At 47.5% G+C, this 21,723-nt stretch overlaps 1 protein-coding gene across 4 annotated transcripts in view; it reads left to right on the top strand.

Moving 5' to 3' along the window:
• ntng1a (netrin g1a) overlaps positions 1-21,723 on the top strand; it is a 72,363-nt gene that overhangs the window by 26,495 nt on the left and 24,145 nt on the right. For 3 of the 4 annotated variants that reach the window (XM_076138110.1, XM_076138111.1, XM_076138109.1), the window contains exons 2-3: positions 4,042-4,685; positions 20,935-21,107. In XM_076138110.1, the coding sequence (XP_075994225.1) occupies positions 4,042-4,685; positions 20,935-21,107 (817 nt within the window). Of the gene's footprint in view, positions 1-4,041; positions 4,686-20,934; positions 21,112-21,723 lie in introns of all 4 variants that reach the window. The other variant, XM_076138112.1, reaches the window with a different exon arrangement.

Below are 21,723 nucleotides of genomic sequence, written 5' to 3'. Positions count from 1 at the left end.
GGAGTTCAGATGAATAAGTCATCCGTGCCGTGTTATGAACTCTTTACGACCCCGGAGTCATTACGTTTATGTGCTTTCACTCATCAGCACGGTGGTGATGCAGAGGGATGACGGGAAGGAAGGTTTGCACTGGCGCTGACCTCTCAGGCCAGAGTGCCCGTCAGATTGAGCGGTCACTGTCGGATGCGGCCTTCGTGACGGCAAATTATAAATCTGACTTGAGTCACTGGATGGTATTAGTTTGGATGAATGACAGGAGGAGTACACGGCGTATCTGAGGTCTAAACAGGCGCGTTTACTCATTTCCTTTGTCCAAATAATGAATCTGTTTATTGTCCACACACACATATGCGATCCCAGATGCTACAGATAACGTGGGAGCGGGAAGAATGAGAGCAAAGAAAGGAAGAAAGGGTCGGGACCCAAAGCGTAGAGGGTGGATTCAATCTGCTATCTGGGTTACAGGACCAAGACATCTGTCACACACACGGATTGATTTGATTGAGGGAGGCCCGTCTATCTAGAAGGCTTGTCAGCAGTCAGTAAATTTATATTCCCTCAAGCCTCATCCTCCATCAGTGAGGGTGTGACGGGGCCAAGGGCTGTCAGACGCCGCCAACGCCGCCAACGCCGCCGTCCTATCTCACTGTAGAATTTCCCTCATTCAAAATCTCTCTAACTTATCTTCTCTACGCTTCTCCAATGCATGAATACACACACATGTTCTGCTTCCCATAGAGCCTGATTCTGATATCTGTGTATACCCTGTGTGACTGTGTATGTAAGCTCAATAATAGATGAGGAAGAGTGCTGATTGGATCTCTCCTTTGCCCTATTTTGCCCGTTTCTGAGCCAGGTTATACATAGAGGGTTGTTCTTCTGCGTTCAAGCTGAGGCCAGGATCGTCCGTGACAACATCTACACACATAAATCCAACTTATATTCTCTGATTTTTATCAATATATCAGGTACAGAGCTAGCAGAGAGCAACAACAGAGCCTCCTGATGTACCAACCCATTTCCTTCTTCCTCTACAAGTGCACGAGTCACGAGTCAAACTGTGCACGTCTCTGTTTGCCAAACACTTGGTCGGCCAAGCGTGAAGCGAAAGCCCAAACAGCACAAATACAATTGTTCTGTGGAGTGTAACTGAGTGTAATTAGTCTCCTTCATTACCCCCCCGTGTCACCGCATTGTCTTTTTATTTCTCATCATTCTGGCAAAATTAGCCTGAACAATTTGACAGTAATGGGAACACTGGCGAACAGATAACAGCAGCTTCATGACAATTTGTCACGAACACCCCATCCCAACCCACGAGCAAATCTCATTACCACACACACACACACACACACACACACACACACACACACACACACACACACACACACAAACACACACAAACACGCACCTGCTACCAAAAAAAAAAGCCCCCAAACAGACTTGCTCCCTCGCTCGCTCCCTCGCTGGCTCTCGTCTTCCCTGCATCACAATGTGAGTAATCGGATTAAGCCGCTGTGGCTCTGGGTGGGCCGGCGTCTCTATTAGTGCCAATTTAGCATGACCTATCCGCTCCAGCGACCTCAGCCCGGGCTTTGTAATCTGCCGCCACCGCCGCCCGAACGTCCCGGCCACTTCATCATGGCGCAGGCATTAACAGAAACATCGTTTGTAATTACACAAATGCTGTGTTGCAGAGCCCGGTGCTGTCAATGATTGTAATGCGTGCCAAACCATTAATCAGCTAACAGAGCCTTCAGCAGCCCCCAACGTAAAACACACACACACGTCTGTCATTGATTTTCATGGTGCCGTATACTCAGCGTTTTATCTCCCTTTTCTTCGCTGACCGCTGATGTTACTGATCTTCATAAAGCCGGTATTTTGTTGTCGGGCGCGAGGTGGAGGAGACGGTAATGAAAGGTTTTTAACCTGCGTGTTCCGTGGAGCGCTGGACCGCCGGCCAAGGTTGCCAGGTTCTATACGCAGCAGATTTTCAGCTCCGGGCTGAAGGGATCAATAGGGATACATCTTTGTCTGATTACAGAGATGTGCTACTGCAGATGGTAGCTAGTGTGTGTGTGTGTGTGTGTGTGAGTGTGTGTGTGTGTGTGTGTGTGTGTGTGTTGATAGCTGATCATTCCATCTGATCTGATTCACACAAATTCTGTTGTGCCGCTCAGATAATAACTCTTGAGGAGCTTTGCCTGCTCTGCTTATATTTAAAGCCAGCGCAGACTCCGGCTCAGATGTTTGGGGGCAGAAGGTTTGGCAGCGTCGATCCGGATCAGACTGCAGGGCGCAGCGGCGGCCTAAATATGTCTTTCTCTTTATTTTCCCCTTGATTGTTGCGACTAGATTGCAAATTTCGATCTGGCCAGATAACGACGGCAGCCAGCCCTGCATGCCAAGTGTGTGTTTTAGAGTGTCCACACCCCCTAAGCAGACGTAACTGTCACATATGAGTTATTACACATCTGCCCGTGGATACGTGGCGCGCCAGATGCTGCCGTTAATGGCACACCTAACCTCCCACCACCAGATAATATAACTGAAACCCAAGTGGAATTTTCCAGCAGCCCGCCCGCCCGCCCTGCCTTTATGCCTCCGTCTTTTTTTCTCCCGGCCACCACCGTCCAGCGCTGAGCGGCCTGTGGGGGATTGGAGCAGACAGGATATTAATGGGGCTCTCCAGCAGTCAGAAGGCCTGACGGAGCCCTGTTTCATTGTCACCTTGCCTTGGAGGACGGGAAAAGAACTTGCAAAGCTTATTAGCCGGATGGAGCCGTTTTCTCCCTCTAACTCACTCCGTCTCTCTGCCTCACTGCTTCTTTTTAGACTCTGTTACATCAGAGGATTGCTCTTGTTTCCTCATTCCACACACACACACACACACACACACGCTGGGTGACATCCCCTACCTAATCAAGTAGTGGATTATCTTGTCCTGATAAATTGGAGTTTGTAGCGCTTGAAAGGTCCTGTTGGAGTGCCTCTTCCTCCTCCTCTCCTCCTCCTCCTCCTCCCCCCTCCTGACAGTTAGATCAAGCCCCCAGGGAGCCAGGAGAGAACATCACTCCCTAATGATTTGTGGCAAATCGGACAAATGTTTTTGGAAGGACCTCTTTCAAGCAGGGGTACTTGATGAATTTACAGCTTGGGAAGAATCTCTGAAAAGTCTCCATCAGCCGATCTAACCAGAGCTCTGTGAGGAAGTGATGGTGCCAAATACAAATAATAACAATAACAGTGGTCCAAACGGCTCATGTGAAGTCATGTGCACAATGTTGTTTTTTTTTGATAATGAATGAATATGCAGGAGGATAAGTCAAACGGTGGAATAGAATTGATTACAGGAGCAGTCAAAGATAATTACTGATGTATAAATATAACTGTGAGGAGGCGATTATTCACCGCTCGTTAGGATGACCTTCAGTGTATCCCCTCCGCAAATTAACTTAATCGGCCTTGTTGTATTCCTTCCATCGGCCATTTCACACCGACGGCTCTCTCTCTGTGTGTGATTGTGATTGTAATAATGGCAAACAGGGAGAATCAGAGAACGTTCGGGTCGCTCGCCCGGATGAATGCAACAGATTAGGATGAGGAACGACGCGACGTGGGAAGTGGGTGTTGACGGAGTAGTAAAAGATAAACGCTCCCTCTTAATTACAGCTCACACACACACACCACACACACACACACACACACACACACACACACACACACACACACACACACACACACACACGCGCGCCCTGGCAATTTCCTTACACTATGTGGTTTACACGACGCGCATACAGACTCCCTCATCTAGATTCAGCTTCTGTTTTGTCAGGAGCTTAGGGCCCAACAAATCTCTGAGTCGCTCTCCTGATGACAGGGCGGCACATGAGCCAGGAAGCCGAGCTCACATCGGCTCCTCTGACTGACGTTTATTACTTCAATCGACTCAGAAAATGTCCCCCTTTGTTTGTGTTACTGTTTACCAGAACTAACCTCTTTGCGTCTCTTTCTCTCTCTCTCTCTCTGTCTTCGTAGGAGAATCCATACATGTGTAATAATGAATGTGATGCCACCACCGAAGAGCTCGCCCACCCCCCGGAGCTCATGTTCGACATCGAGGGCCGCAACCCCACAACCTTCTGGCAGTCCACCTCCTGGAAAAAGTACCCAAAGGCCCTGCTGGTCAACATCACGCTATCCTGGAACAAGACCATCGAGCTGACCGACGACATCATCCTCACCTTTGAGTCCGGCCGGCCCGAGCAGATGGTGCTGGAGAAGTCTCTGGACTACGGGCGGAGCTGGCAGCCGTACCAGTTCTACGCCACCGACTGCCTGGACGCCTTCACCATGGAGCCCAAGACGGTGCAGGACCTGACCCAGCACACCCTGCTGGACATCATCTGCACCGAGGACTACTCGCGAGGCTACGTGTGGAAGTACGACAAAACCGTGCGCTTTGAGATCAAGGACCGCTTCGCCCTGTTCGCCGGGCCCCGCCTCCACAACATGGCGTCGCTTTACGGCCAGCTGGACACCACCAAGAACCTGAGAGACTTCTTTACCATCACAGACCTGCGGGTACGCCTGCTGCGGCCGGCCACCGGAGCTACGATGGTGGACGAGAACAACCTGTCCAGATACTTCTACGCCATTTCGGACATCAAAGTCCAGGGCAGGTAAGACCCAAACCCACTCACACACACACCACACAGGTTCAGCCATGATGATGCAACCACCATCCCACCACCAAGTCCCCCAGTATGCAAACGGTTGGCCTGTAGTTTTACTTCCACGATCCAACAGTTCCCCAATAGTGAAGAGAAATGTGTTTGCCGTTACCATTCTTTCCAATTAGGCGAGTGGATCCATAATGATGTGCGGAGTTCACCAGTTGTCAGCGAGTCTTAATTAAGCCGCCTGCTTAGGGCTCGCTGAAGCACTCCATTTTGGGCCCCAAATTCACTCAGCTGTTTGTTAGCCCGTGGAAGACATTAGACGTTAGCATTTCAGCCGTCAGGTCACCGCGCGTTGTAATTAGTGTTTGATTTACGGCGTCCCCAGAGGGTCATATAACACCAAAACAAGACACCATTATAGAGGCGGCGGAAAGGCCGACAAAAGCTTCTTGCCCCCCCCCCCTCCGCTTCTGTGACGCCGCTGCCAGAGTCACCGGGGCGTCGGAGGCTTAAGTGGATCTGTTTTACACGGTGTGATTTTTCAATTTAACAAACGTGAATATGGTTGCAGGGGTTGAGGGAAGGAAGATTTAATTACACTTGTTTTTGCTCTTCACGCACGAGAGGCGCCGCAGCACGGGAGAGCGGAGCGGGCCGGAAGGTCACAGCAATTTCCGGGACGCGGTTTGGAGGTTTTGAGCTCTCTGAACGGTTGTTGTTGTTGTTGTTGTTTGGTCTTGAATGTGCGTTCAAGAGACGAGGAGGGACATAGCTTAGCGTAGCCACAGCTTACACTACTGGCTGCACCTGAATGTTACACAGGCTCAGACTACGTTTGCTGTTGTTTGTTATGTTTGCCGCCATGATGTTATTTAGCTGAATGCTGTTAAAGCCTGCGAGCTATTTCACAAATCCCTCATTTGCTGATTTCTTTAATATGCCTCCATACTGCCGGGTGTTCTAATGTAAATGTGCAGGTACCCTTGAGCAGAACGGGCTTGATAATGAATGCCTCGCTCAGAAATTGAATTTTTGACTTTTCCCGTGATTGAAAAGGTCGTTCAACCAAAATAACTGGAGGGAATTTGGAAACACAAAAGAATTGTACCAGGCGTCTATTCAAGGCGCGCTGGAATGAAGGAGGCTGTCATCACCACAGATTATTTATTCTGTCTGACTAATCATGACCACGCTCATGCGTCCCTGTGGGGCTGTAGATTTGAGCAATGGCTGCTCGCCGCCATAAGGCCGCTGTCGTTTACCAGCCCGTTGCTTTTAGAATGACGCTCGCCTGAGAAATGTTCTCCCACTGTTTACCAAAGGTAACGCACAGTTCAGCAGTAATGAGATACACTCTACACAGAGAGGCTTCACTCCCCTCTCACTCCTCCCACGGCGAATCGCTGTTCAGCCCTTTTCTCCACGCAACGCATTCGAGGCATAAGCTCCTTAACCCTCGGAATACAGTTCTGTGAGTCGACGGGAGCGGTTTTGCAAGGAGCGGTGAGGTTGGATCCGGCATATTTCACTCGGCCGGACTCTGCTGGCATCCAGCTGGGGGGTGAGGAGGGATGGGGGGGGGGGGGGGGGGGGGGATGCAGCAGGAGAGCTCCCAGATTTTCTCCTCTTGCCACAACAGTGTGAGAAACAAAGAGAGGAACCTAAGCTCCATGCCAAAGTAGGTCAACCTAGAAAAAGATAGAGGAAAGACAGAGAGAGACGGATGAGGAAAGAGGAGCGGAGAACAAGTTTGCAGAAGTGGTCTCCAGACGTGTAGCTGTAGGTGTTGGGGGGAAGCCGGCAGTGTCATGCATGACCATTCCATTACATTTGATTACAAGGAAAGAGCCAAGCAAAGGCACTGGGGGGAAAAGATCGATGCAAAGAATTTAAAATCAAACCAAGCATGGAGCTGCGGGATCGATGTGAATAATGCACACCGCCCCGTGACTTAAACGGATTTGACACGCTTACTATTTTATTGTATCAGCAGTGCTAAACGGGCGCTGTGTGTGTGTGTGTGAGTGTGTGTGTGTGTGTGGGGAGAGAGGGAGCGTGCAGCGTTGGGAGGATTTTCTAATTATCTACTGTATGACTTTGCCATAATTGCTCAGCCTCTTTTTCTTTTTGCTTTACAGTAACTGCACCCTACAATTTCGCCAAATGCTTCTCCGTGTCCCCCCGCTCCCCCGGCCCCCCGCCTGCTCTCCCTCCCGTCTGTGATCAATAAGGTGTAATTAAAGCTGGAAAAGATTCAGGCAACTAAAGCATCTCTTTCTGCCTCCGTCCCTCTCTCTCTCTCTCTCTCTCTCTCCCCCCTCCTTCATATCCCGTCTCGCTCTGGTTCTCGTCTGAAGGCTCCAGGTCGCTGCCCTGAATCACACACACAGGGACCCAGGCCTGTGCCAGGGACTTAAACCAATCCCATACCCACCAAACAACACAGCATTAGGATTAGTACCATGGTCCAATCAGCTTTCATTCCCAAACTATACCAGGATATTCATTTCTAGTGCATTATATTTGTATTTGTGCTTAGAGTCTCTTCCCGTCGAGGCTTCACTTCATTCCTCCTCCTTTTGTTCCACTGTTTGCATACGACAGAAGAGAAGATAGGGAAAGGGAAAGTTTGCTTCACCAATTTACCCCTGTGCCGCCGGGAGTTGTGATTCAATTTCCCGCCCATGCGTGTGCCGGGGGGCATTATCACAGAAGGTCAGCAACAACCTCCAGGGTTCACACTCACTTTGACTGCAGGGTAGACAGGTAATTCACTTGAAGGGGCGAATTGGTTATTAGATGGACAACCTTTTCTGCTGCCGACTCCCCTCGGCCTCATGCAAAGAAAGTCATGTTCGGTGGCTGCGAGTCCCACGCGGCCCGTGAATCCCAACATCTCAGCATATTGCTGCGGAACGCTCGGGATCTGGGTTTAATTTCCTCTGGATCTGCTCTGCCTGAGCTCACGGGGAGGAGAGGATGACTTCACATATCCCAACCTGGGCATCATTAAAATACTGATAAAGATACAAGTATAAAGTATGTAAGTCTGAAATATGAAACAAATAGGTAATAGTTATGGAGAGTAAAGTAATACAGTCTGTAAGTTGAAGCTGATACACGGAGAATCAAACATCCCAGTCTGTGCGCTGCATTTTCTCTGAATACATGATTTGACAGAGCCGAGACGATGACAACAGGAGAGACTGGCTCTGAATAGTCGTCGCTGTGATCTCAATCTAAAAGATGATTAGCAAGAGACCCGCGAGTTCAACAAACTGGATTTATAACTCCAGTTCTCATATTCAGAAGAATGGAGTCTACGTCCCTGTGAGAAGTAAATGACTCACAGAAGCTCTGTCTCCTTTACTGCATGAACTAAAGTGATCTCATAGCAGTCAAGTGCTGAAATCCATAAAAACACTTTTGATCCATGTGTTGGTGTTATAAAGTAACACACACTGAAGCTCCAGCAGCTGAAGTTGAATGTTTAGTTTTTATCTCTTAGATGAGTACTTTGATTTCTCTATCACAGAGTTTAGATTGTGGTTTGTTTGGGGCGCCATGTTGGACAGAATCCACTCTTCAGCTGCACCTTTTAAAACTCACACTCACGCCAAATGTGCTTAGTAGGCGGGCACATTCACTGATTGTGTAATTAGCTGCAGTCTCAGTAAACGACACGTTCATTCCATGCAAATTGGGAACGCGCAATGATCCTACTCTGATATGCGAGGCCGCAATTTGCTCTATGCGGTCCACTCCGGTCCACAGTCTCTTTCTCTCTCTCTCCCACGGTGCTGGGGCCATAGCATGGATCCTAATTACCTTGTACTTCAGCGTCTGTGTGTTTTTGGATACAGCTGTTTCAACTACAGATCAGCAATTTGGTGAGTGATGACTCTATCGGATCTCCCCTAAGGGACGCACAAACAAGAAGTCAATCTGCTCTCCCTCTCTCTCTCTCTCTCTCTCTCTCTCTCTCTCTCTCTCTCTCTCTCTCTCTCTCTCCCTCTCTCTCCCTCCCTCCACAGTGCTTGGCTTGCTCTTAGTCCTGCCTGTAGACGACAGATAATCTATTTGTGCTAATTTCATGTTTCTCCCTGCCCACTTCAGCCCTCAAACGAGTCGTTCCACTTGTCGACCCTCCTCAGTCTCTTTCTCTCTGTGCTGCACTCTGCATTTAACTCTTTTTTGGAGTATCGGCAGTGCTGCATTTGAATCTGCCACGTCTGTTGGATCGGCCAAGTCATTAGCCAAGATAACATGGACTGGTCTGTTAACTTCCATATCACATGATCTTCTCCAAGGTGCCAATCAAACCCCTCCCCCATCGCTGCTGTTGTCTGGCAGTAAAGTTATTCCAAGGGTCAGCGAGGTTATAATTGAAAACGCCTCTTTGTGAGTCACTGTCATATTTAGAGCGACCTCAGGATGACCTCATCTTAGAGGAACACATTACCATTGATCATTCTGAGATGATTTCTACACAGGCCAGACTTGCGAACATAAATAAATAATGATGAGCATAATAATGATAATAACGGGAGCTGCGTTGAAATCCATAAAAGTGGAAAAGTTCTGATAGTTGAAAACTTTGATTCTACTCAGATAAAAGCAATAAATCTGTAAATTGATTGATCCCAGCTTGTGAATGATCCATTGTGTTAGAAAAGTAAAAACTGCTGTAGGTGTCAGTTAGTTTGGATTAGCAGCTATAATGGAGGAGTGGATGGATGATGAGTGGGTTGTGGGCGTGGCTAAAGGCTGAGTTATCAATCCCACTTTGACTTCTTACCTGCAGCTTCACATTTGGTATAGAGAATGTGATTTGCCGTATTTTTCTCTTCTCACTTCCATGAAAGAGGAGGAGGTGATGTGTTCAGGTCGCTTTAGGTAATTGTTGTATAGCTCAAAGTTGCTTTCATTGCATGGAGGAGGAAACTGCAGCTCCGGGTCAAGGAAGTGCCTCGCCACAGCGCCCACAATCCAGGAAGCTCAGCAGAAAAGCAGATGGCGGTCGTGCTCAACAGCTTTGTATTTCGCTGGAACATCTTCCTTTCCTTTGCCTTCTGACGCCACAAATCTAAGCCTGTACATTCCCTTTGTTTCTTCCCACCTCCTTCCTTCCCTTCACGCCCACGCCCACTTTGTCTGTTCTGGTGCGAAGGCCACTCTTGCACCTGGTTGCCTTTGATCTCTTCACTCGGCCCGGCCTCTAGCTGACACCCTTCACCGCTCGCCTCCGCCAGGGCGAGGAGCTCCACAGAAAATGTTTTATCAATCAGAGCAGGAAGTTCTGTCTTTCTTTTATTTTACTCCACTGCTCGGGAAAAAAAAGCTCTTTGAAATCAGTGTGTCACAACATTGTCAGATCAATCTCTAGCTGCTGTTTGGAGCAGATCCTGAGATGATGTAATCTTGTTATGGGTGTATCAACATGCAGCCCCCTGTTGTTCCCTTCATGACCCTCATTCTTCAGTGCTTTGACGTTGTTTGAAGCCTTATTCGTGAATCTCCATCTTGTGTGGACAATAGAGAAGATTTAGCCTTTGTCACATCTGCCTCTTGATCTTAAACTTGATTTTAAGCCTCCAAAATAGCGTTAAAGTTGCTCATTTACCGTTGCTGATCCTGAATTGGAAGGTGCGCTCAGGTAAAGTGAGCTGCAGCGGGTGAACATCCATGCAGGTCGGTTTTTTTAATATGGAAGCTCACCTCCCTCTGTCCGGCTTATTGAATATTCCCAGCTGCAGAAACCTCCCCAAGCAATACACATATGAACCGTGAAAGTAAGAAAAAAGTGTTGATAGTGCACAGAGAGAGGGAGGATATGAGGTGCATGGCTTTGGCAGCGCTGAAGCGTCGTGCTCCGTATCTAGAGGCCACAGCTGCCTGAGCAAAGTCATCTGCATATGGCTGCTGGCAACATTGGACCCATGTCGCCCCCGTGTCTGTGTCCCTCTATGACGGCAAGCAAAATATTGCATATTTTTGGCTGATTGAAGGGAAATATCCCTGGTGGCGATGTCTACCCTGCCAATCAAGCTTTGGTTCAGATGGTTAATTAGTTCTCATTAAGGAGAACAGCATTTGCCTTTTGTTTTCTCCAGGAGTCTTGCGATGATAAATAGCCGCGGCAAAGTCACGTTCACGCACAAACCGCCCAGGAAGTTGGTGTCATAGCAACCAGTGGCAGGATCTGTTATATGAAACATCAAAATCTATGCAAACCGGAAGACGTATAGATTAATTAAAGACCAATTTAAGAGCTTCTTATATTTTGATTGTATCTTAGGAAAGTGCTCAAAGTGTCTACAAGTGTCTGCAGGTGAAATAGTTCAATACTTTAAACAGATAATCAACCAAATTGGAGACATTTATTTGTTCTTAAGTGCTTTTATTTTGATAAGTTGCAGACATCAGTTCGTCAAGAGGCTGCAGGGGGTCATGATTGCTACCAAAGAGACATAACGGCTCTTAATCCAACGGTATATCAGCTGGTTTAAGACTTTATCTGTCTTCAGGATTCCTCAGACCTGTTTGATGGAATGATTGGATGCGTAGTTTGGTGTGATCCTCTGTAGTTGTGTGACTTCATGATGCTTTCGGAGGCGTCTTAGCTCAAACGCAGCACAATAACAAGAACGTCAACTGCAGCCAAGTCCGAAAGCGCAAAGATCTTTGTGAGGCAAAACTCTGCTGTGCTGCTATCAGGGAAAGCCCATGACTTATTTAGTATGCTTATGGTGCAACAAACAAAAACCAGTATGTAGACTGCTGAAGGACATTTTTTTATTATAACATATTTTATTCTTCCTGGGGTGAATAAAAGGCGTCTGAGTGCTGATGTGGACTTTTAAGTCCCAGACATTTCCTGTGTATGATCTACCTTTGGCTTTTTTTCTAGGGACAGATCTCTCTCTCTCTCTCTCTCTCTCTCTCGCTCGCTCTCTCTCTCTCTGCCTCCTCCAAACTCTTTGCCCCGGCTGCTGCCTACAAGTTTCACATACAAATGGCAGCATGAAAGCAGGCAGGGATTCTGACTGCTTAGTCTGTGCGCCGGCTCGCCCCCCTTTGCTCAGAGCCACTGTTGCATCGGCTGACACGGGGCGCAGAGAGACAGACAGACAGACAGACGGCAAGAAACATCAAGCTGCAGCACCGGAGAATGAAGCTGCAGGGATTGAAGGTGGAAATAGGAGGAAAGGAAAGTCTGGCAACTTTAATTTATTATGAACCACAGCTGGTAATGTGAGACCTCCATGTTATTGTGATGTCGGTTATTTATGAGAATTAGTTTTACTTTTTTTGCACAGAAAGTGAAACTCGGTCACATCCGTATCCACACCTATGGGCAATTTATAGTTTCCAGGTCTCCTAACCTGCTTGTGTTGGGAAGAGGGGCGGGGAAAGTGGAGCACCTGGAGGAAACCCACACACAACTTGGTCCAGAAACTTTGAGAACCTCTGAGAAATGAGGAAATGTGCTGCGACTTCGATTCTAATCAGCTCAGTTGATCGGGTGAAGTCGGTCAATATGATCTAATACAGAAACGTCTTTGTTGCCAAATTCCTCAAATGAATCTTCATCGGGTTATGCTACCTCTTATTCATTTCTAGTGCTTTGCCTTAATGAATCCACATGGGGTCAATATTTCTCAGGAAGGAGGAGGAGGAGGAGGAGCATTGAAACAACAAGCGGGGAAGAGTGTGACTGCTGCAGAAGAGAGAAGTTGCGAGATAAAGTCTGGCACTTTGAAAGTGTGGCTTCATGTAAAAATAAAACCGAGTGATAAGCCGCCACCCACAGACGGTACAAACTAATCCCTCGCTATCTCCCCCGCTGGCCGGGGCGGAATGAGCCGAGCCGGTCAGATAACCAGGAGCAAAAAGCTACAAGTGACACAAGTAGATCTCTATCAGCAAGAAACCGACGACAGGAAGGTGCGGCGCTCCGGCAAATCCCCCTTCCTGTTCCCGGGGCAACGTTTATTTATCCCGACACAAGCCGGAGTTTACACTTCAGATTGAAAGAATATTGCCTGTTTGCTTATTGAGTGCCATGTTGCTGATAACACAGATCTTATTTTGCCGCGCATTGATTTCACTTCCACTGGGTTTTATCATTATTAGCTGGAGTGCAGACAACAAATTGAATTTATGCCTTGGACTGGAAGACTGCGTGTTGATGTTTCCTGCATGATGAGGCAGCCGGCGTTAGTATGGGTATGTTGGGATGTGATGGTGCTGTGTGTGTGTGTGTGTACAGCTATGGCCAAGTGAATGTATGTACGTGTGTGTAGGGGGGGTCGAGTTAAGGAAAATTCTCCTCCAGGCAATATCTATCCATCTTTCCCATATTTTGTTCCATGCATCCAAATCTAGTTCAGCTGAAATTGTTCAATCTAAGAATCCTTGCAAGGGCACACACACACACACTCTCACACTCGTACACACACACAGGCACAGCAGGAGCAGAAGCGTTTTAGCCTAAGCAATCCATACATTTCCACTGCACCGCAAATCAAATGATGATGAAACTATTAACTGTTTACTATGGAGATCCTGACAATCCCCAATGTGATTACGCCGCCATTTTCCAATCTGATTTCCCCCTAATGTCTCTTCATCTGTTTGTCTACTTCCTCTGTTATGCTGAAGAGGAGGAGGAGGAGGAGCGGGGGGGGCTTCTCTCTATTCCTCACCGTCCACGGAGCACATTCAACATTCATGCGCTGACCCATTTCATTAATGGAGAGCTCTTTTTTTTTTGACGCGTTTCCCCTCCATTTTTGTCCGCCACCGCCGCTGCCACCGCCGCCGTCGCCCTGGTAATGGCCCCTCCTGTCAGTCTCATGACTAATCCTCTAATTGACCTCTCCTTCACTCGCAGCCCCCACCGCAGCTCAGCAGCTAGAGGTTGTGGAGGTGGAGTGTGTTCACACTTACACTGAATCCCATGTGGGAAAACAATTCATATTGCATTATATTTAAACAGCTCCATCCTCCTGCTGTGTGTGTGTGTGAGCGAGTGCGGCGTGTAACACTTGATCCTTACACTATATGACTGCAGATTGAAGTCTAGGGAACAAGTAAGAAGATAAGGAGCCACTTCTAAATAATCACAGAGGGAGATTCTTCTTCTTCTTCTTCTCTTGTTTCTTCCTGTATTTTCCAGGAAATCTGAGAACTTAATTCCTACTAATTTTACTTGTTTCTCAAAAATAATTACAATATTGTCTTCCTGGTGTTAAAATATGAAACCTAACGCCTCTAAACTGCTCTGCTAACTGCTCCAGACCTGAACCTGAACCTGAAGCCTCACAGACTTGGCTTTAACTCGTCCTGACCAAATCAAATTCCCCGCCTGATCTGCTCCAAATTAAACGTCCAAATGATCTACGATTGAGCAATCGGACAGATTCCTTGCGGCTCGTCGGCCGCTCCTGCCGCGATGTCAACACAGACAGGCGGCGGCGTTTTCCTGCACAAACCGAACCGGATAACAGCATTTCTAACAGAAGAGGAAGGAGAGGAAGTTTTGACAGCAACACAAGAGCGTCTGTGTTGTCTAATTCACCCGTAGTGCTGGCAGATAAACATGCACAGTCACAGCGCTGATAGGCCCGGATCCCAAACCTCCCCAAGCAAGAGATTTGATTCTGATCTGACGACGACGACGGCGGCGGGGAGAGATGAATAAAAAGCGTCCTGATAATGGGATCATTGAGTCATGAAAAGCGATTCTGAGCGCGGCTTATCTTGTGCGCAGGCCAATGAATGCCGGCGCTCATTATGTACGGCCATCCGACGGTGCTTAAGCCTTCAGGCGGAAAGAGAACACACAATAGAGCTGCGAGCTGACAAAAGGGGAGGAAGAATAACAATCTTACAAACAAAAAATGCAGCATTGAATGTTTCCAGACCTCTTTTATCGAGGCAGTGTAACTTACTGGAGCGCGGTGATGACGGGGAGAAGACGGCGGCGGCGGAGGAGATTCATTTCAGCGGTTAGACGGTCCGGTCAGAGGTCAGACTCTTCTCTGACCTTAAACGCACCTGTGAGAGTGCAAAACGCTGTCTTAATGCAAACACACCTGCTTTGTTTTGCATCTCTCGCTTTTCTCTCTGCATTTCAATCTTTCTCCCTCCTTCTCATACACACACACACACACACACACCTGCACGTGCTCCCCCTCTGAGCAATTCTTTACATCATACCGCTCTCATTAATCACGTTACGGGGCGAAGAAGGGCAGCCTCTCGTTTAATTCACTGCAAACGTTGCCCTCCGGTCAATCGGGGGCGCTCGCTTTCAACACAATGTCCAAGAGATGCTAAGAGCTCTAAGAGTTAACCCCTCGTCTGGCTGGCTGTAATTACACCTGCACTCTGGGTCCCAGCGTGGTTTCAAATGATAGCCTGTAGTGAACTCGGCCGCCGGTATTGTCTGTGTCAAACGTCGATATGAAGTAACGAGTGAGACCGCGGCCAAAGTTTAATGGCCGCCGGACATAACGATGCTGAATAATACAGAAGACAGTAAAGCGGAACATCTGTCAGTCTGTTTATCTATCTGCACACACGCGTATACACACAACCGGAGGTCAAGTGCCGTCTGACCCCCCGCCGTCTGTGGACTAACCGCTGACCCAAACTGATCAATGCTGCGGGAGTCGCCTCCCTCTCCTTACGGGCAGCGATCCGCGATGGTCGCTTATCAAACGACAAGATGGGTTAATGTCACTTCTCTGTCCTGTAACCGTATAGCGCCCGTCCCTCCTCGGGTGATGGAGCTCGCTCTCGGCGGGTTGGCGTAGCCGACAGCGGCGGTCTGAGCGCCGTATCAGTGAGGCCCCGCCGCGTCGATTCTATTGAGCTGCCCAGGCGTGTCACAGGCGGTAAAGACCTCTTGATTGACTCCTGCTTGGATTGCATGTCCAACTCCATACATTAGTAATGCGGTGGATTGGATGGATGGATGGCGGGGGAGAATCGGTGCGGGCAGCTGGCGTGCTTCGCCCCGACGCAGGGGGGGAAACAGGAGAGGAAGCCGAACCTGCAGGGCGATGAGGGACCAGATCATCAAATCTATGAGATGATCCGGACACCGGGAGGCTGTGACCCTCCTGCCCCCTGATAAATATTCATTCTCTCCCTGACTGTGACCTTCTGAGTTCTGCAGGAATTTGATTATTTTTTCCAGGATTTAGCCTAAATTATTTCTGAGCCAAACAAACCCAAAACAAACCAATCTCCACTCGGACTCTCAGTAGAATAATTATTATAATGAGTGAGAGTGTATTTGTGCCTTTGAGCCACAGAAGGTCAGCAGCTGGGTCACTAAGGTCAGGCTAAGGAGAAGTGTTGTTTGTCAGCACTTAACATGAGCATAAGTGAGCGGAGAGGACAGTGTGTGTGTGTGTGTTATAAAGTGCATAAAGCTAAGTTATCTGTCTTTGTTATGGTTTCTAAGCCAACTCTGCCTAGTTCTTTGGTTAAATTTGAGTTTTCAGATGACTGGGGCAGCTAAAGTGGGTTGTGGAAGCAATTCTGTGCCATTTGTCTTCATTATTTAGATATAGTATGATATACATTCATACAGTACGTATATGCACGTGTGTGTGTGTAAATGTGCTCTGCGAGAATCAACCTGAAGTGAGATTCCACACACAGGTGATTCACCGCCGCCGCCGCTTCTCCCACTGCTCCCCGCTTCTCCCGACCCATACATTCTCGTGAGAAGATGTCAGGATGTAATTAGGGAGACGTTGGGTGCCGAGGTCCATCCTCCGGGAGATCCCTCTACCCACAATGCACTGCAGGCCAGAGGCGGGGGGGAAGGGAGAGGGAAGTTGAGGTGAAAGTGGGATTCTGAGGAAGCAATTAGCAGTTAACACGTTTGCAGCCCGACCTGTGTTAAGCCGCTGCAGCTGGAAGAGTGCAAGTCAATGGGCAGGAGGCCGTACATGACGGGGAACTGTGTGTGTGTGTGTGTGTGTGTGTGTGTGTGTGTGTGCGTGTGCGTGTGTGTGTGGTGCTTATCATCCATTCCATATTCTGTACATACACAACACATTACCCAGCTCAAGGCCTTTCCAACAGCGACTCCTTTGTTTCTGATTCGTTCTAATTAAGTTGCCGTGTTTCCCTGAGGCCCCTCCCCCCCCCAAACACCACCACCTCTTGCCCCTCCCCCCCTGCGCTGTCCATCATTTAAAGCAGGTATAGGCTAAGGAAAGGAGGGAATAAAGCGTTTATTAACTGAATTGGCTGGTGGATGAAAACACCTGGGCTTTAAATTGAAATTAAATTGCTTTACTTAGTTAACTTGAGGCCCACGATGAGTTGAGCCTGTTCAAGTTGTCGGGGTCAGCACGTTTGTGCGTCGGGGGACGTTGTGAGCTGCTGTTGTGGATAATAACTATTAATTAGTGGCTGATACTTTAGGATCTAAACTGACGACGGAGAGGAAGGGACAGGAAGTGAGGCGGTGAGACGGTGACGGCTGAAATGGTGCGAAGGAAAAGTAACAATTTCCTTTCCTATACCCACTTGTTTTTTGTTTGTTGTTACCTGCAACAGGAGCAGGAAAAACAGAATATGCTGTCTGCCACAAAGGTGTCAATCAGAATCCCATTATTGCAGAGGTCACAGACACAATGCTCCAGGCAAGCGGTGTGTAACGTCTCCAAGGGGCTGCCAAAGTTGCATTTCCGCCCGGATAAAGAAAGAATAAATTTCCCCGCTAACAATACTTTCTGTCGCCTGCATTTCACCCATCATTCTAAAACTCTTGTCAGATATGAAAAAATGTTCATCACTGTCTCTCAGCGGCCAAAACCGAATCAAAACTTCAGTGGGGATTTTTTTTTTTTTTTTTTTTTTTTTTTGCCAGTGTAGCAATTTCAGCAGATAGCCTCATGGGTAATTTGATGAATACATAGCGGGACCTTTGTCTCACCTGTGGTGGTGTGTGCATTCAATAACGCCTCCAGCAATATCACTTTGAAGGCACCACACCAAAACAAAGATGCCTCAGCGCCATGAATATTTATTAATGGGAGATAGAGGAGCCAGATTCCAAAAAATGACAGATTAATAGCCGGATGAGAAGGGGAGATAAGAAGAGAAGGATACTAGAAAGTCAGGCGTCGACGTCCCACCGGCCTTTCCGTTTTAAAGCGCCGGGCCTGATGTGAATGAAGCACTCATCGCCGTGCACACAGAGGGGAAATATGCCGCTAAAATTCAGTTAAATACACTTTTATTTGACTCCTCAACTGAAACCGCAGTAATAACGCCGCGTCCCCTGATATCCACATTCAGGGAGCAACGTTTGATTGGCGTGCATAACAGCGGCGGCGGGTACGAGACCCCGCGGGCCTCACTGGAGGTCTCCATCATTATGCTGACAGCACTATCGCTTTTTGGATGCTGATTGGCCGTGTTAGAAGACGCTGAAGGTTAAACCGCAAAAGCCTCCGTGTGAAGTTGTTTCACCCCAACTAATCCCCTACACACCCACACACACACACATGCCAGGCTGAATTCATGTCCTCAAAAATCTCAATCTTTGCCTGGATTGTCTGGATTCTTCGACGTACTCTTCTCCATGGTGTGTTCTTGACGGAGACTCGGCCCAGCTGGGTAATTACATTCCATTAGATTCCAAACTCCTGTAGAGAGGAAAATGGCCCATCAGTCATGTGTTCAGCAAACACCGCCATCAACGCACCCTCGAGTGCCCGACATGAGGATCGCCCTAATGATTTAGATAATGACCGCCTAGAAGCTACAGCAGCCAGGCGGCAAAGTGAGGGGTGGAGTTCAGGAGAGGGAGGACGACACCAAGCGCTCCTCCACATCATTCAGACAAATTACCGAATATGTCAGAAAATTGGTCTGTTAAACATCAGATCACACACACACACACACACACACACACACACACACACCTGAACTAAATCTACTGCAGCATGAAGATGTAAAAATGACTCAAGAACTGTTTTGGAAGGTTTTGTGTCTAATTATCACATTCTTTTGTTATCATAGAGAAATAATCTATATTTATTAATATTATTCTTATTTTTGTTCGTATAAATTTCTTGAAAATACTAAATAAAGTTTTTAAAAAATGTTAAATTATTTGATTATACTATGAAGTTATTATGAATTTGAAAAAGTTAGTTTTGTTTTAGATTTGTATTTTATTTTATTTTATTTATTTCTTGGTACAATTTTTTAGAAAAGCCTCAAAGTTTCAAGCCCAGAAATCTTCATCGTATTGATTTTCCAGCCGGTAAAGCTTCTGAATCTGAGGGCAAACAGCAAATATTTTCAGCATCAGGATCAAACAGGGATGATTGGTTCAAGACTGTGTTGTTCCTCCAAATAGTCGTATTTATCTGGGGATCAGGCTAAGCTGTGGCGAAGGCTGCCAAGGTGCGTGAGGTGAACGGGGTCCAGCCGTCGCCAGAGTTTGTCAGGATATGTCATCGAAAGGCAAACTGTGGGCCGACCTGCGTCATCGTCCTCCTCACGCACCTCGCTCTCCTTCTTTAAGCCGTCTCTCTCTCTGCCTCGGGGGTAAACGCAGAGAAGCCTTTCACCTGCCCCCGATGAAAACACCTGAGAGGGAGAGAAGGGAGAGAGAGAAGGAGGCTCATAATGGGACAGACGGACTCGAGCGGTGCCATTATGTCTGCCTCACAGCCGTCTCTCCCTAAAATAAACAAACACGGCGACGTCAACCGTTCATCTACAATGAGTCACGCCTGTTGTAATGCCAGATTTTCCAGCCCTGGGATGTAATAATGGAAAAAATACCACAAGAAAAAAGGGGAACGTCATCTTATTCACTATTACAGACGCAGACAGCTATCAGTCCCCTGAACATTCTCCTCTCTTTTGTGGTAACGGTGAGGCAGAAATGACAGAATTTGACTGCGGCTCTGCGGCTTTGTCGTGTTCTTGTTTGGTGAATGGGGAGAACGTGCTGTGGTGTTTAAACTGTGCGTTGCGGTGCAGGGGAAACAGCGGGATTTAGTTGAGACCTACACACACACACACACACACACACACACCCTGGATGTAAACTTTCAGGGAGATTGGCGTTATTGAATGAGTATCATGGCGATGATTGGAGAGATTCACCTGCGTTCTTCACTTTGTTTACTTTCTGAATCGTTCTTTTGCGAGCTCTTGCAAACATGCAGCTGGTCCAAATTGGTTGAATTTGCATGAATTCTTACTATTGCATTATTGCACATTCTTGGAGGGAATTGTTTGTATACGGCAACAAGGCGTCACTTTCAGGGAGCTATGTCTTCATCTTCAGGGGCGAGATGACATTTTGATTCATTGTTGAGAAACCAATGAATGTAAGAGAAACGTTTTGCTTTTGGTTGAGGATTTATCCCTGTATTGAAATGATTTCACACCTCAGTCGGTTGCTGTTTTATATTTCAGTCCCTCACTTTGTAATTCAGGAAGAAAAGAAGTCCAGCTTGTGGCTACGCTCTCCATTTAGCTGCAAGAATAAACGATCTTAGACGCTTCAATAGAGATAGAATCCCCTCAATACTCATCCAGCCGCAGCACAAAGTGAATTTGCTGAGTTTATTGTTAAATTAAGATTCTGGTGAGCAGGAATGGAGCGCACCTTAAGGGACTCCTTCTATTCCACGCTGAGAATATGCTTCTGCGATATCATCTCAGATTAATTTGTCATAACAAACATAACCGCGCTGTCGCTCCCGTCGCCTTCTGGGAAACTGGCAGCCATCCGTCGGCATGCAGAGATACAAGAGCCGCCGCTTTCCTTCCTCCCGGCGCTTTGTTCCGCAGTTGCGCGTCGGCGTGTGTTTGCTCAGCCTCCTGTCACACCTCTCTGTCCCGCTCTCCATCCTGTTTCTCTCCGTCCTGTCGGCTGTGACCTTACAACAATTACGCATCCTCCAGTGGGACAATTAAAACTGCACCGAGCTTCCAGAGAGGAGAGAACAGACAGAGGGAGGAAATAATGATGCAAGATTTGTCCGTGGCGTCGCCTGCCTCCTTTGAGCTCGTCCCTCTTGAAGTTGTTTTAGCTGCTAATCAAGGACACGCTACCCTTCAGCTGCGTTATCTAACAAAATAAAAGCTCTCTGTTTACATTCTCACTCACTTGTCACCATTGTCTTCTCTGTACCTTAACCCCGCCCCCCTCCTCCCCCTCCTCCCTTCCACCACACCCTTTTGACAGGTGCAAGTGCAACCTTCACGCCAACAGCTGCGTCTTCGACAAAGAGAAGTTGAGCTGCGAGTGTGAACACAACACCACCGGGCCCGACTGCGGCCGCTGTAAGAGGAATTACCAGGGGCGAGCATGGAGCGCTGGCTCCTACCTGCCCATCCCCAAGGGCACGGCCAATATCTGTGAGTACACACACACACACACACACACACACAAAGAGAGACATTATTACAGGTATGGTCAACCAGTAATGGACAGAATAATAGTGACAGCACAGAAACTAAACAGACAATTGCATTCTGAATAAATCCTGATCTCTTATTGTCATGTGTCAGAACTCCATCCCTTAATTTAGCTAAGGAGGATTTGAGTGGGCAGATTCTGGCATGAAAAAACCTGTCTAAGTATGATGTCATGTTTTGGCAGACAGGGAACAATAATTTTGACAGTGACAGAAGTGCAAGCGAAAGCCAGAACAAGCCGAGACAAACTTTGTGTGTTCTAATAACGCTGGCCTAAAGGGAAAGAAGCAACATCACGTTCCTCCAGAGTTTTGTGTGGATCTGTCTTGTGAACTTTATTCAAATGCTGTCGGCCCAAGCAGATATTTGAGTATTTCTTCAAATCTGTTAGCTGTAAATAAGCCTGTTAGTCACTACGATTGATGGATTCATTTAGAGGAAAGTGGCATAAATATATAATTTTTAATTCCTGCATCCTAGATTAATCGTTCTTTGAGTAATTATGCCAACAAGCACATCAACATTGCTTAAATTCTGTGGCTGATATGAAGAGTGG

The sequence above is a fragment of the Genypterus blacodes genome, unplaced genomic scaffold (assembly GCF_046128005.1).
Source record: "Genypterus blacodes isolate CSIRO-AG114 ecotype Tasmania unplaced genomic scaffold, CSIRO-AGI_Gbla_v1 ptg000348l_1, whole genome shotgun sequence".
NCBI lineage: Eukaryota > Metazoa > Chordata > Actinopteri > Ophidiiformes > Ophidiidae > Genypterus > Genypterus blacodes.
Note: the sequence above shows the minus strand (reverse complement) of the source record. Positions and strands in the feature narration are given on the sequence as shown.